This window comes from Vanacampus margaritifer, chromosome 1, assembly GCF_051991255.1.
Source record: "Vanacampus margaritifer isolate UIUO_Vmar chromosome 1, RoL_Vmar_1.0, whole genome shotgun sequence".
NCBI classification, from domain to species: Eukaryota; Metazoa; Chordata; class Actinopteri; order Syngnathiformes; family Syngnathidae; genus Vanacampus; species Vanacampus margaritifer.
In genome coordinates, this window is record NC_135432.1 from 61,232,017 (window position 1) to 61,248,974 (window position 16,958).

The 16,958-nt window shown below is 43.0% G+C and overlaps 1 protein-coding gene across 5 annotated transcripts in view; it reads left to right on the forward strand.

The window, feature by feature from the left end:
- The window catches only part of msrab (methionine sulfoxide reductase Ab), a 54,754-nt gene that overhangs the window by 19,187 nt on the left and 18,609 nt on the right, over window positions 1–16,958 (forward strand). For all 5 annotated transcript variants that reach the window (XM_077559675.1, XM_077559684.1, XM_077559713.1 and 2 more), the window contains 3 exons: window positions 2,964–3,032; window positions 3,109–3,228; window positions 7,267–7,371. In XM_077559675.1, the coding sequence (XP_077415801.1) occupies window positions 2,964–3,032; window positions 3,109–3,228; window positions 7,267–7,371 (294 nt within the window). The remainder of the gene's footprint in view (window positions 1–2,963; window positions 3,033–3,108; window positions 3,229–7,266; window positions 7,372–16,958) is intronic.

Consider the following 16,958-nt stretch of genomic DNA (forward strand, 5'->3'; position numbering starts at 1 on the left):
AAGTGATGGTTTCGTACAGCGAATTTCTGAAAACCCAGACGATCACAACAACAATACAGTGCCTGTTCTGCGTGACCAAACATTTACAGTATTTCACCAAAAACGAGCCCCAACTCTACAATACTGCACATTGTGCGTCATCTCCTTGAACAAATGAAACTCACCCCCTTTTTCTCATCAGGGAAAAAAAAGTTACCAATCATTATCTCAATTTACAGACGTTAACAACAAGTCATGAGTCTTCTTAGCCAATAGCCATTTAGTCTCTTTGTTGCTTTGTCAGGCCGATCTGTCCTCTTCCCACTTGCCGTCGTCGTCGTCCTCCTCCACTTCCAACACCACACTTGTCTCCCTCATTGTTCTCTAGCTCACTTTTTCGGCATATTTAGCACACTTATCACGTTTGGCCAAAATGCAGTTGTAGTAGGGGGAGAATTTCTTCTGTTCTCTACCATCTATAAATATTTTACTTTGTGACTGAAAAGGCAAGCACATTAACAAATGCACTTGCTGCTTGGTTGCAGCTGACAGAGCACTCTCCTACCCTGGCAGTGCTGTTGTACAGACAGAGGGAGGACTGAGGGCCGTAGGTGACACTTTAAGAATTTCTTATGCTTGTTGTCTTTTAAAAAATCTTGAACGTATACTTTTGCCAGGTAACTAACTTTAGATTCCACACACCATGTCAATATTTGGTAGTAGGAAAATGTAGTGTCAACTCGGGTGAAATACGGTATGCGGCTTGGTGATAACTACTTGTGCTTGTCACCTCCGCCGAGACACAGCCATTCACCTGTTTTTGTGGCTCGCCGGTGTAATAGTAAAGGATAATAATATGCATACTTTCCAAGTAAATTTGTTAACAATAGATTTTCTTTATTGTTCTCGACGTAAATAAAAGTGGGTGGTGACTTAGTGACAATAGGAAAATGCGGGTCCCAGATTGACGACAGGCAGTTGAGAACCACTGTAAACATGTCTGTCAGGAGTAGACACGCAATAAAGTCTCAAGCACCCATGCCTGAAAAGACACAACAAGTCTGCCATTTTGATTAAATGCTGCCATTTTGGGCTATTCGGCCATTTCCAGGGGGCCTTCATAGATGACCTTGTAAAGATTTTATCCAATTGCTAGACAAATGGAATGCCAGGATATGGTCGTGACATCACAGTAGTGGCGGCAATATTCCACCTTCCTGGGTTCTATGCTGTGTGTACAAAATAAAATAGCATTTTAAAAAACAGCCCTGATGGGTAAAAGGGACTCCTTGAAGCGAAGGCTTCAGGCTCCATCATGACGCATTGCCCTTTGAGGGGGAAAAAAAGTGTCGATGAGACAGACTGGTGTCCGAATTTTTCAGTCTTCTTTGGAGGCTGTTAGACTGGACAAAAAAAACGAATTGTTAAGCTTAGAGTAATCTCTTCATCTCAAATGTAGTCCAGGTAAGCACCGGTCTTTGGCCTGCTTTTACAGGATGAAAACATCCAGGAAATGAACTATTTTGTCTTTCCGATTCAACTTTGTATTCAGGTCATTGTCACAAATCACATCTCTCTAAGCAGTTCGAGAGCTATCTGACGTTGACCTCAGAGCAAGCGTCCATTATTGGTGTGTGCCTAAGCTCTTAGTGTACCCATTGGCCTGTTTATCTGTGGACTAATATTAGTGGTTGCTGTACCAACCAGCCTTGCTTAGCAGAGATTTGCACGCTAAGTCACCTCAGTCTTCTTAGCGAAGTCTAATCCCCCTCGCACATCTGTGGGCTGCGCCGACATCACATGCGCTCCTACTTTGCACACGCTGACTTCCTTTTTAGCGTGTTAATTCCATGTAGCACCATTAGAGGTTCAAGTGCCAGCCCCGTGCCACCTTTCATGGCACTCCTATTCATTCATTCATTCATTCATACCTCTTTGACTGCCAGACGTTTTCAGAAAAGGGATGCCGTGGGTGCCAGCCGATTTAAGCATTTTGACTGATCTTTCAAGGACCACAGAAAATTATGTGTTTGGACTATGGAAACACACATACTACCAAATGAAAGATTGGACTCTCATCTTTCATCAGAAAAAAAAGTTTGTTTCTACCTTATTCCATTTTTCAGTAATCAACAATAGAAAATGGTTAGTTTCACCTGTTTTGAAACAAACGTCTTTTAACGTCTTTGGCACTCCTCCATAGGATTTTACTAAACGTTATTTAACGTTTTTGGCAGTCAAAGAGTTAAAATTTCATCACTAATTGATATGTACAAAAAAAAATTGTCGTGTTCACTTGAGCTCTATTTTCAGGAACTTTTATTTCTTTAGCTAATTATATTCAGCACTCAAGACCCCACTTTAAAGGTTTGTGAACATATCTTTTGTCCTTAAAAAAATCTCCAGGAACTCTCTATTAAGGCAAAAGTCCTTCAAGCCAAAGATTGGTAATATGCTACAAAAAAGTCCTTGTTTTGGGGTAAGCTTCCTACAACGCAGCTTCAGTTGGGGGAATCTTTTGTAATAATTGGCTTTAGCTTTGTGTCCTCTTTAATAGTGTCAGATGTCATAGTGGTTGGTTGTGGCACTTATCTTGAGTTCCAAATCCTTCTGTGTTGCCATTCTTTTTTTCAAAAACATAATCCTTGAATCTAAAGGTAATAATCTTTGGCGCTACCTTCATGAAACTTGCTTCAGAAGGTGGCCTCTGCAGCCCACATCATAGCCTAATGTTGGGTTGTCAGTTTCGCTGGCACTGCACAAAAATAACTTCTAAGACCTAAATGAAGGACACACTACCTTGAAAATGCAGCTTTTCAAAATTAAACAGGCAAGAATTTTGAAATCAGGTAGTTCAAGTCCAAGTCAAGTTATATCTCATTATTACCGACGTCACAGAATCGCAGATGTAAATAAGCAAGTCTTAAGGCGACAAATAAGTTTTAATTGCTCACCAATCGTTTCACACTTGTTTTCCAACACAGACAAACATGCAGTCAACCAGAACACCACCGTGGAGCCTTTTCCAGACGGCATGGGGATGATCATGTTTGGTAAATGGTTCAATCACAGTCAATAATCGCCCCCCAGATTGAATGGCGTCTCAGCAATAGTGATGTTTATGTGCAGGTATGGGTTGTTTCTGGGGCGCCGAGAGGCTTTTCTGGAGAGTTTCCGGGGTCTTCTCCACCCAGGTGGGCTTTGCCGGCGGCTTTACACCCAACCCCACCTACGAAGAGGTCTGCTCAGGTATTGAAGTTAACCCTTGACGTTTTGCTACTGATGAATTTTAAGCTCAATTCTTTTTTAGGAGTGCACTGGTGAGACGCCTCACTGCTTTTTGATGCGTTTAAGGGTACGATGCACCAGAAAAAGTACCACAGTCGGACTCATTATAGCGCTCGCGCCGTCTCTGCCTTGCCTTCATCTGCAGGCAAACTCAAAATGCACTGCTCCAGATGGGCTGCATATACCAATTCCTCCCCCACCCACCCCCGCCTTCTTCCATCCCCACCCACCCATGACCTACTTGTACGGATTGGGCTGCGTTCTGCGCTGTACTGCGGCGTTTCTCAGCAGAGGTTACCGCAGATGAAGCGCCATCAGTGGGCTCCTTTCCCGAGACTGTGATTTGGCATGCGCTTAAATCTCAACGCACTCAAACATCCCAGTTACCTGCGTGTGTGTGTGTGTGTGTGTGTGTGTGTTTCCTCATCAACATTCTAATAGATCCATGTAGGGCATTGATATATAATTCAAATGAAGATGTCTGGCTCTGTTTGGTGCGCTTCAATTATGAACTCCTCGTGCATTCCGAAAAGGCGCTCAGAGAACGAATGTGGCGCCACCGATGGCGGGCAAAGCAGGATCGGACACGGAAAGGACGAAGGACGCTTTGGGCTTTGGCTGGCAGACATTCTGAGCGAAAGCCTTTCAAGGGATTCTGCATCAGCTATAGGATGGAGCCGGATGACAGCTAGAGCTTGATGGGGAGGGCGGGAATAAACTTTCTGACGGGAAAGAACATCCAAAGGAAGGAATGGCTAGAAGAGAAGGTGCAGGCGTCGCTCCAGTGGCCGTGACGGAGCGGAATGTCGGCTACGGCATCGCGGTTGAAGAGTTGTCAACACAACAGGGTCAGAACGGTCAAAGAGACAGACAGGTCTGATGGAAGCCAAGTAAGCTAAATAAGGATTAAAGGGCAGACTTGGAAAGTGGTAACGCGACGTGGAAATGTGACAAAAGAGGTTACATCGACACTGCTCGGATCAATTCCAACGGCTCGTAGTTAGTTGGACAAACTCCTCCCACGGAATTGGCCCATCTGAGCCCCAGTTGGAAGTCGGCTGAATAAGTCGCCTTTCTGAGGGCCTCAGCGTTCCCAAGATTATTATTATAATTAGTTATAATAATCACAACCATTCAAATCTCAGTCTCGTGTTGTCACATTTTGAAAGTAGCCTTGCACAAAACTGAGTACAGCTGAGTGTGCGTTAAGAATATGAAGGCGTCTGAATTAAGATTGAGACCACGTTTGCGCTCACCGCTCCTACAGAGTTGCAACAAAAAAGAAGCAAGCAGGTAAAGACTGTTCGATAGTTTGAAGGCGGATAAAAAAAAAAAAAGTTTTGACTGCAGGGGGTTGAAAGGACAAGATACTTTGTCAAAGTCACTGCGGCATCCATCCCGACGCGTGGCTCCCTCAAGGCCTTTTTCGCACCTGCCTTGTACAGTTGGCTCGGATTGAACGCTTCATTTAGCCCCTCGGTATAGTTTGTTTGGACAGGTGTGAATGCAGCGATCACACACGGCCGATCAAAACAACCGGATGAGACCATGTTGAATAGAGACGTTGGTGACAAAAAGTCAAATGTTGCCAGTGTCCGCCTGCTGCTTTGGATGTAATGTAGTAGTACATTTTGCCAGCGGAGTGCACATATACCAACAATCAAATTTGAACCTTTCACTACCATTCCGATCAAATTCAAAGGTCTCGATTTTCAGCTATTATTGCATAGCGAAAGTTCTGATTATTGTTTGTTCCTAAAATGATCTTGAGCGATTATCCTGTGATGTGAGGTGTAAAGAATGAGATTTTTTTTTTTTCCTTGGGAGAGCTCATTATTGATCATTTGGCATGTCATCATCATTGTTCTCCCTTTTTTTTTCTTTTGTATGTGGATGTGTGTTTGTGCGCGTGTGTGCGTGCGTGCGTGTAAAAAAAAAAAATCCCATACCGTTCACCTAAACCGAACACTTCAAAATCCAGCCAGAGTCGTGGGGGCCGCCAGGAGACCCGAAGAGGGACGAAAGAAAAGCAAAGCCCAGCACCGGGCCACTAACCAGAGTCCTTCACCAACCCCAGAGACATCTAAATTCCAACAAATCAGGGAGACCTCAAGGGCCCAAAGGAGAAACTGAGGAAAGGTAGAAAGGACAGACGAAGCAGAGTGAGATCCACAGACACCCGCCTCCACCGATTCAATGACCTGAGGGAGAAACAGATTGTGTCTGAGTTTCGATAGATGCTGGTGTGGTGGATCTGGCATGCATGAAAATCTCCACCAAAGAGGGGAGCCGTCGACCCCCACCAGGACAGAGCAAGCGCAAAGAGTGAGATTTTTACCCCCTCTTCGGATCACCCAATTGGATATATCTGAAAAATTTTCCTGTGAACTAGCCCGTGTTGTGGGGTGACATATGCCGACAAATTTCAGCCTTCCCTCACCCTTTCACTCAAAGGCCTGTTAAGAGATCAAATTCAAGACCCTATTATCGGATTGTCCTGAGCGATCATCCTGTGGTGAATGGTGTGTTAAAAGTGTTGTTTTTTTGTTTAGTCTTAATCTGCTAAGGACACACGACCACGCGCTCAATCTCATTTGTCGCTGGTGGGGGCACTGCGGACGAAGACAAATCAAATTTGTCATTTGTTGATGCTTATCCTGGCGGGGGCACAAAATAGGCCGGGCAGTTTGCCAGGTCTATAAAGCACTAGGGGAAACCATGGGAGATGCGATTGGCAGTGAAGATATCAGTAGCTGCGTTTCCATTACAGTTTTTCGCAAAAATCAAAATGCTATTGTACCATTTCGATAAAGTACAATTTTGACTTGTCGGTGTTTCCGTTGAAGAGCGTTTTGCTTCTGAGGCGCAATTCTCGTAACGTCCCGTCTCGCAAGATCTCGTAGTTCTGTAGGAGGTGCTCATGATGTTTACGGAAGACGGACGTTGTTAAGATTACTTTAAAAACATCTCTCTCCCCTCATCGGGCGGGTTCGGGCATTTGGTGTTAGTGTTGTGTGTGAGCGTGCGCTTATAACTTGTGTTATGGTGCGGACGGATGGATTTCAACGAGGACGTGTGCCGTATGTCGCTCGTTTGCTTGTTGCCCAGGGTAACGGCCATTTCTCATGCAACGATATGGAACGTGCAATGAACGGCAGCATATTGGCTCTATCGCTAAATCGCTTTGTCCTTAAAAAGACTTGTTATCCCTTCAAGAGGCAGCTCTGACACGAAAGCGCGTCCCCGTACTTCCTACTTCCTTTCCTCCGTGGCCGGGCGGGTGTCACATTACTACAGGGAAAAAGTCTTTCCATTACACTTTTGCGAAGTACTTCTATTTCGACACGTCTCAAAAACCACCTCATGAGAGCGTAAAAACTTTTTTGCCATATTTGAGAGTTTTTTCGAAACTCATGCGTTTCCATTACCAGCTTGCTTTTGCGCAACAAAACTGGGGGTAATGGAAACGCACCTAGTGTGTACTGTGTGTTGTGTTGGTCATACCACACATTTACTGTAGAAGTGCAACAATGATTTGATTACTTGACAACTAATCGATTTGCAAATTAATCAACAGTTATTTTCATAACTGATTAATCATTTAGAGTCCTGGCTTGATTCATTTAAAATTGTACAAATCCTCAGCCTCAACAAAAAATCTGCTCAGATTCCCATAGTCCTCCATGAAAGTAGATATATTATCTTTGTGTTGAATCAAAATAAAACATTTGCAAACATTTGCCCTTTGACTTTGGAAAACGATTATCAACGTTTTTGCCCATTTTCTGGCATGTTACGGACCAACCTGAAACAATTAGATTTTTTTTGCATTGTCAATGTGAAGTAATTTCCTGTTTTTTAATATAGGGAACGTAATTATTAATTGAAATTGTTTTGTTTTTTTCAGATTCATTGATGAATCACCAAAATAATTGACAGGTTAATCGACTATTAAAATAATTGTTAGTTGCAGCTCTAATTTTGTGTCCTGTCCTGCAGGTCTTACTGGACACACTGAAGTGGTGAGGGTGGTCTTCTCTCCCAAAGAGATAAGCCTGGCGGAGCTGCTGAAACTCTTCTGGGAGAACCACGATCCGACACAAGGTAGGTGCGCTTGCACGCATGCCCCTCCCAAAAAAAAAACGTCGCACAGCAAACTAGAGGCATCCCGAAGGGGACACGAGAAGGGTGTATTGGAGCAGAAGGATGCTGCCCAGACGTGTACGTCGTGGTGGGGGGAGGTCTCAAGGGTGGAAGTCAATGGCGGACAGTGTTAATGTGTCTGACATCCAGCCATCCATGGAGAGACATGCCAACCCAAAATACGTCCGCATTTTGGGAGTTTCTTGTGTACGCTAAAAGTTCCCAAATTGTGAGTCACTATTTAAAAAATAAAATAAAATTATATATATATATATATACAGACGCTCCCCAAGTTACGTTCCGAGCGATCGTTCGTAAGGTGAATTTGTTCGTAAGTTGCTTCAGTGCTATATTTTGTATTATAATTTATGTTTAAAGAGAATACGTACTGTACTGTACTACGTATGTTAGAGAGAGAGAGCGAGAGACACACACAGTATGTACATGCACGTAATAAGATAAATAAAATGAAGTTTAACTTACTTTTGGAAGATGTACTCGATGCTTAAGGATTTGATGGAGGAGGAGGAAGAGGAGGATTTTACATCATGAGAGGTTCTTCGCCGTCGCTGGAATGGGCTTCAAAAGTTACTTCCTCCTCCGTAACTTCAATGTAGGAAGAAGTTGAGGGTCGCGGAGAAGAAGATGAGGGTTGATGAGTATCTTCCTTGGAGGATTTACTAGAAACTGGCCGAAAGAAGCGATCTAACGACGATTGCACAGTTTTCTTCTTTTTTCATCATAAATGATGCGGTAGCACTGTATGGCATCATTCAATTGATTTGCAACCTTTGTGCAACGTTCAATATTTGGGTCTTGCTGCTCGAAGAGTGCGATGGCTTTATCTATGAGCGACAGGCGTTTCTTCTTCTTCCTCCTCCTCGACACGTTGCTGAGCCTCCAATGCTGGGTGAGCTCTCACAGCGCCAAGCGGCGGAAAGAAGCACTACAGTACTCGGAAAAAGGTGCGCAATAAAAAATCTAACTTACAGCATCTCTTTCCGAACATTTTTTGACATGCGCGCAGACATGTTCGTATGTACCGTTCTTCGTAACACGAATGTTCGTAAGTAGGGGAGCGTCTGTATATATATATATGTGTATATATATGTGTGTATATATATGTGTATATATATATGTGTATATATATGTGTATATATATGTGTGTGTATATATATGTGTATATATATGTGTATATATATGTGTGTGTATATATATGTGTATATATATATATATATATATATATATATATATATATATATATATATATATATGTATATATGTATATATATATGTGTGTGTGTATATATATATATATATATCTATATATATATATATATATGTATATGTATATATATCTATATATATATATATATATATATATGTATATGTATATATATCTATCTATATATATATATATATATATATATATATATATGTATATGTATATATATATATATATATATATATATATATATATATATACGTATATATGTATATTCATTCTGCGACCAAGATTATCCCCATTGAAATTAACTGAAATTGCCTTGAATCTCTTCCAGTCACCAGAAACCCACCAAATGTTTTTGTTAATTGTTTTTTTTAATAAATAAAAACAACACTGTATCGTAAAACAGAATAATACAACATAATAAAAGGGGAAATGTGAAGTCGGGTTTGCGGGTGCTCGCTGCGAGTGTTTTCATTTTGGTATGTGAAGCTTGTTAATGATTTAAATTTTGGCAGCAAAAAAAAGTGCAAAAAAAGTTTAAAGTTAGGGCAGTGCAGCGTTAGAAATGCCATTCATTTGTTCCAGCCACCCCGCAAACAAACAAAAATTGTTGGAATGTGTGCGCTCATCAGTACGGCACTAATATTAGTCATTCTATGCAAGGACAAAGAATATGATGTTGCTTAAACATTTTTGTTCAATCCATTGCCTAAACGTTAAATCACCACAACATACTGTCGATGCTAATTAGTGTTAGCGTTAAACCATGAGGGCCTTTCCTTTGACATTTGTTTGGTTGTATGAAATACACATACTGTCTTTTTGCAAGTCAAAGCAAAAAAAAATAATCCACTGTATTGTGTTGAGCAACCAGAGAGAGAGTGTACTACTTGCTTTTGTGGCAATAATTAAATTTCCTGTTCAGATTTTTTCATCTAATTTCCATTTTTGCCATTGTTGGTATTCTTCTGTAGTGCCGTTACAAAAAAACGGAAGAAAAAGAACTAACTGCAAGTTATTGTGTGACTTTTTCAATTTGGTTGAAAACTCCGGAATTTCTTCATCTCTTTGTGAATCTCTTGTTTGGCCTGCTCGCCAGAGGAGGTGATGTAAGAACGTTAATGCACCAGGAGGGCGCTGGATGAGGAAGAGGAGGCATCAAGAGGATAGGCAAAGAGCTACTCTGCTCACTCACATGGAATGGAAAGGCGAAAAGGGGGTGGGGGTATGACAAGTTGGGAGGAAGCGAATCAAAGATTTATAGGCCTGCTTGTCGCCACCGTACACACACACACACACACACACACACATCGCATGTACTCAGTGACATTACTTTAGTTCATGCCGTCATGTTTTGCATCCGTCATGATTGCACTTATATATTCAGCATGACCCAAATACAGCACCGCATCAAGTATGGAACGCCTTCAAGCTGATACAGTTTGACCAAAATATTTTCAGTAAAAAATACGCTTTTATTGTCGTAAAAATTGATATACTGTGTGTTTTTAGGCCAATGCCAATAAAGATTTTTCGCCAATTAATATCAATGAGAAATTTTGAAGTTGACACTGTCACAGTGATATTCATAAGCTCCGCATCGCATCAAAAGTGAGGATCCAAAGGGGGGAGTCGGGGGGGGAGGGCAAAGGGGTCGTCAAGGTCATCCGAAAGCAGCGGAGCTACACTAGAGCTTTAGGTCGTGTTGTGTGTCAGCACCGTGGGCAAAGACGCACCAAGGGGGCCGTGCCGAGTAGTCATGCGTTTCCCCTGACTCACAGCCCTGTCTTCATCTCATGTTTTATTTACGACCCAGCACCGTTTGTTGTCTTCGCACTCCAAGCCACAGTTAAGCACACCTTCCAAAAAAAAAAAAAGCACACATTTTTATATATTCTTTGACTTTCCGAGCGTAACTCTGTGCCGTTGCGGCCCCACATCCGCCCGGCCCGCCGCCACCCACCTTCACCGATTCGAGGTTCACGTGCAGCCCAAAAAGAAAAAAAAAAAAAAAAAAGCTCTGATTTGACAAATGTGGCGTGATGTGGCCCGCTGGCTGTGCCTTCACGCGTGCTTAAGCTCCAATTTATTCCGTCCACCTTACAGTGATGCACTCGGAAGAGAATGGCGGAGTAGAGGAAGTTCATCACTTATATATAGAAAGACAGGAGTTTGTGATTTTTCTTTTTGGGGGGGGGGGGTCTGCAGTGTGGGGGGGGGGTCCACCGCTGCGCACTTTGTTGGCGGCGTCTGTCACGTATGGATGCATGTTACGCCTGTTTCGAGATGTGCGCCGCTCCGCTTTGCCTCAGTTCAAAGGGGTTTAGTCCCGACAACGTGATGTCGGGGCTCGCGTCGTCTCCGCCAATCCCGGCCCGGATAGCAACATTAGCAGCCAATCAGAAACTCCCAGCAGCCTTTGCCGTGTGCCCTCTTTCTATATTCAGCTACACTAGTCACAATCTGCCGGCTTCTCTGGGATGTTGCATAAAGACGACCCCCCCCCCCCCCTTCCTCGCCCACATCCTACTTACACCCCCCCCCCCCCCAAAAAAAAAATTCTAAGCCCCCTTATGTCTTGTGTTATGACGACTCTTCAATAATGCAACCTCACACATGAGCGCACGGTGACAAACTCACGAAAGTGACATCGGCGTGTCAAAGTGCAACGGCGGCGGAGGCAGGAAACACGGTTTGATATTTACGATGATACGCCTAATATGCACAAGGCTCCCAACTTATTCCCACTTTAATTGCTCAGAGTTCATAGGAAGGCCTTGGTTTTGTTTTCCCCTATGGAACGTCTTTTCGAGCTGCTCCAACATATCTCATCCCCCCTCCTTTGCGTTAAACTCCACAATCAGCTTATTATTCCCTAACCCAACCAAACATGCTCCAATTCCACTTTTCTTTTTTTCTTTTTACGAATGCTTCCATTCCCATTGCAACCTATCCTCGCTTCTATCCTCACCCATCTCACCTGCCCCTTTCCTTGTTTGCGGCGGGCCCACAAGGCAAGCGACTGAGCGAACGTGCGGCCCGTCAGCACATCCGCAGAGCAGCGCAGTGAGTCAACGGCTCCCCGAGGCCATCCGCTCACCACATAAACACTCGCGCATCCCCTCGCTCTTCTTTTATCTCTTAGTCACTCTCTCCTCCCAGCTCCTCATCCAACCCCCCCCAACATCATCCCTGCCCCTCCTCCACACCCGTCGCTGTTCATCTCAACAACCAAGGCCTTTACCCCCCCCCCCCCCTCCACTTTGTGTCTTTTCCTTCTTCTTCCCTCCATCCTTCCTCTTTTTTGGGGACATGTACTATTTATGATCTAACTTAGTGATGCTGCGTCAGTGAACGTGCATCGGCCTTATTTATCTTTGATAGTGTGTGCACATATATGAACACTTAGGCCGATAAATAAAACAATACGGGTGTGAATAGACGAGGAGTTTTTCGTTCTTCGCGCTTTTGAGTTGTTGTGGCTAATATTTTTTGTACAAAAACAAAGGAATGGTTTAGGTGAGGTTTACACAGGTGCGGAAGCCAATCGACCAATTTGGTGAACGAAGGATTAGCGTGTTTATTTTGCACGCTTCAAATAGATGAGACAAATTGCCATGGTTGATTTTGTGTCTTTAGAATGCCACGTCTGCAGTTATTCTGGCAAAATGCGCAAAATGTAAGAGAGGATCTTTTTAGCTTGTGTAAACATTTTGGAATTGCCAGAAACAAAAATGAATTAGACATGTCGTCTAGTCAGCAATACAATTTTAAACGGAGCCAACGGAGCCAATCACAACAAGGTGTCATGTCATATCACCAATGTCAAAACTACTTCAACACTGCATTTCCTTACCTGTGGGTCATTTCATTTCAACGCACTATGACAATTGGTGCTGGCCTCTCCCAGAGCACTTTTGGATTCCACAAAATGATCTGCCTAGATAAGTTTCTTAGGGTTTTGTGTGTCCTGTAGGAATTTAAAAAACAACAACAACAAAAACGTAAGACCAAGTTCTTTGTGTATAATTCATGAACCCCAGTGAAACTTTTAGACTTATGCCCAAGGGGAAAAATTTCCAAAATAAAGGCCGGAATTAATCTTAAAGCTGTTGTTCAAAGGTCTTACAACATTGCCCAATAGTTTTGAAACGGCACCATTTAAAAAAAAAAAAATAAAATTGCTACATGCAAGCTTAAATCCCAGTCAAGATGTTTCACGTTTATATAAAAATATTACTCTTTTTTTTTTTTTTTTTATATTGTAAGTAACGCGATTTGGTGTAAATCCAAATTCTAATATTTGAATTTAAAGCAAGTGTGCAATTATGAGTTATCCATTTGAACTTATTCTAAGTGTTGCAACTGCCAAATTAAATGCATCAAAACCGACACTGCGGCTTGGCTATTGTTGTGGCAAGAATGGGATCCAATCCCCAAAATAGAAGCCAATCAGTCCATCTGCTAAGTCATACTGGTGGTCGTTGGTCCCGGACAAATGAGCATGAATATTCCCCAATAATCATATCTTCATCCCAGCTGGCTGCGACACACGCCAATTCCCTTTTGGGGGTACTCCCCTGTCGCCCTGAGTCACCACATTGCCTCAATTTAGGGGATTCTTCCCCCATCTTCTGAAAAAAAGAAAACGAAAACCCCACAGGAGCTCACCTTGAACTCTGACCCTGACCCTTACCACCCCCCCCCCACTACCCCCCACATGGTGTGCTCATTACCAGGTGTCACTTATTACACCCTGGCGCACGCTTGACGGCTGTAATTTATGGAGATTGCCCGGCACGTGTGTGTGTGTGTGTGTTGGGGGTGCACTCTTTTTCGTGTCCTTTTGATTATGTTACACTTATGAAGACGTCTGTTTGGATGTAGACAAACATCAACAACAACAAAAAATACCTCATTAGAGCGCCATTTATGCACCTTGCAGCAAAAAAGTAAACAGGTAAGGATTGCATGTGTTTTGATGAGAAAATGGGGGGCCGGGGGGGGGGGGGGGGGGTCAAATTAACAATAACTGTTACAGCTTTTGCAGACTTGGCTCCATACAGCTGTGATTTTTATGCCCTTGAAAAAAACTGAACCATCAATGGCCTTGGTAACTCGAGAACTAGTGATAATTATATCCCATCGGAATACATTAATACATTGGATTGTATCCACCGCAGATTTATTTTTTTTATCCAGAGTCCAGATACAGTGTGATTAATTGCAGGACGTTTTGGTGGATTAGTCCCTTCACGTCTCTTCTGCAGCATTGAAAATGCATTCTCTGTCGGGTTTGAGTCTGGAGACGGACTTGGCCAGTCTAATACCATCTCACAGGGGCACAAACTGCACTCAAGATTCACTTTTTGAATTGAAATACTGGAATAAATGAACTTTTTTACATGATAATTTTTTTAGGTACGCCTGCATCTTCTTTGTGGGTATCGTACTGAATGTTACATACCCCCAAAAAATATTAATATCATCCTGTACAAAAAGTCTTGTTCGGTTACATAGTACAGCAACGTATCATAGGTACCTCTAAAATATTGATTAGTGAATAATTGTTTCAGCATGATGTTGACATGGTCTGTATGTTATCATAGTGTGAATAACTTGCCGTGAGTTGTGCTTCATTACTATTATAATTATTTGGAAAACACGTTTCTGTGTGCTCATTTGAGTAGAGCGAGAATAATGTGCGAGATTGGATGTTGCTAAAAATAAAAAGCGAAAGAGTCACTGGGCTCTGACAGCATGCCCAGAACCATGAAGTCACGTTTGAGAGCCCCCCGTCGTGGAAAATACACACAAGCAAACAGTAGTGATTATGATGTGGACGTACACTTCGTCCTCCCATCACACACACACACGACGCCATTTCGCCAGCCGAGCATCACGTTACTGTTTGGCTCTGAATGTTGTCACACATTCGCTCCCCTTAAAGAGAAGGCTGCACGTGCAAGTGCGCATGAGTGTGTTTGTGTTTGTGTTGTGTGTGTGTGTGTGTGCATCCACCGGGGATGCTCTCACTATCCCAAACTCTGCCTCTGTCTCCAGCGCATCAGCGGCGGCTTACATAAGACGAGGGCAAAAATAGCAGCTGAGAGAGAAGAGCGAGAGAGAGAGAGAGAGGGCTGCGCTGGCACGCACACACAGTCGTAGCGGGACCGCGGGGCACGCCACAACTAGCACGAACGCACCACCATAAAAGAAACAAAACAAAAAAAAAAAAACAGAAGGGAGGCTGCAGTCATCGGCCATTTGTCCCCATCATTTATTTGGATTGCACCGTAGTGCAAATGGCGGTGGAATAGAATCAGCCTTTTATTAGTCCCTCAGTGGGGGAATTGCGGTTTTACAGCAGCAAAGTGGACAGGAGCAGCACACAAGGATAATATCAAAGAATCCAAAATGAATGTCTGCGTTTACAACATCATGCAAGAGAATATACATCAATGTAGGTCGAGCATAAGTAGATATACAGTTTGTATTGTGGAAAAATAGTTTGATTAAATCACATTTAGAAGAACATGCAAATGACCAATTAGTACGATCTCTTTGTTCATCATATTCACACATTCCTACAGTCTACTTTTACACTCGAGCACACTTTGAGACAGATGTGTTACTTTTTTTTGGGGCATGCGTCTCTAATGCACGTTATCAGCAGTGTGAGGTTTACTTGAACATACTTGCGCAACACCCCAAAATGTTTATCAAAGTTTAGAGCATAAAAATACTTGGCACGGTTTATGTCAAAAGAAACATAACAAAGAAATCGTCAAAGAAGGGAAATAATAAAGAACTCGGTATGGCTCTTAAAACTGCTGTACATGTTTTGCAACCCCTGCAAAAAAGTAGTTCAGAATGAAATAAACTATCAGCAATACTAAGAGTGGATTTGAAAATAAAACAAAAAAACAAACGGAACACTATGTTAACACGGCCGTTGAGTATTAGACTGTTGGGATTTGGTCCCGCTCCAACAAGCATTGATCCTTGCAGGGCCTTGTGACTCTTGTTACCACACTAAAATGTGACATCCATCTTGGATTTTTTCCATCAGGGCCTCTTTTTGTTGTAGTGTTTTACTACAAAAATAATATTTCTTAAGTCCTACTTCCAGGGGATACCTCGGTTAGGCTCAAATAGATTTTTAACCCATTTCCACCAAAAATATATTTATCGAGTACGATGCAATCTCAGGCCACCATTAGATTTGTTATTTAGACAATTATCTAGCTACTATAAATATCTAGAATGTCACCCAAAAAGCCTGAGGCTGTTGACAAAAGCAGAGCAAAACTTTTGCAACCTCTGACTGTAACTGCCCACTAACTACTGTCGTGATCTGTGTTTGTAGACTTTTGCATTGTTTTGAATACAGCATGTTTAGTTTGGTTTCATGTTATGCGCTTTTTCTTGTTTCACTTAAGGGGGCAAAGTGAGCAAGTAGGCACGCACCTGGGAGCGATTGCCAATCAGCTCACAGTCTTGGAGGTGCACACCTGGGAGTGATTGGTAATCAGCTCCCAGTGTTGGACTCTGCATGCTTAGGCCCTGTTCACACGGAAGCAACGCCGGCTTCGTTCCTCGAAAGAATCTTGTACACGCAGAAACGTTTCAAGACATGCGTGTGTCCAAAAGAAGACGCTGAGGATGTGTAACGGCTGTAATGTATATGCCAAGCCTGGAGTGGCGCTGTAGCAGTTAACGGAAAGCGTAGAAGAAGAATCAGCGAAGACGACGAGCCACAAGACTTTTGAAGCTGCGAGGCCGCCATATTACTCCTCCCAAGAAACGTTTCTCGCATTACAATGGCCGCCCTGTCGCTTCATGCGTATGGGCTATCGGCTATCCAGTAATATATACAGATCAGTGAGATGAACACAAGAGAAGTAACCAGAGGTGGCAAATCCAGGTCCAGAAAGTAAAAACCCTGCCATAGTTTGACTTAAGCCCCAGCTGATAGCTAGCTAGCTTCCATGGTGCTCGTTTACCTGCTAGGGAGCTAGCTAGCTTGCATCAATGGCTAGTTAGCTAGCATCAGGCAGGGTTTTTACATTCTGATGCTAGCTAGCTACCTCCCATGGTGCTCGTTTACCTGCTAGGGCAGAGGTGGGCAATCTCGGTCTTCGAGGGCCGGAGTCCTGCAGGTTTTGGAGGTTTCTCACTTTCAACACAAGCTGATTCCAATCAACAGTATCGTTATCAGGCTTATGCAGAGCTTGCTGATGAGCTGATCATATATCAGCTGTGTTGGAGAAGGGCAACATGCAAAACCTCCAGGACTCCGGCCCTCGATGCCCAC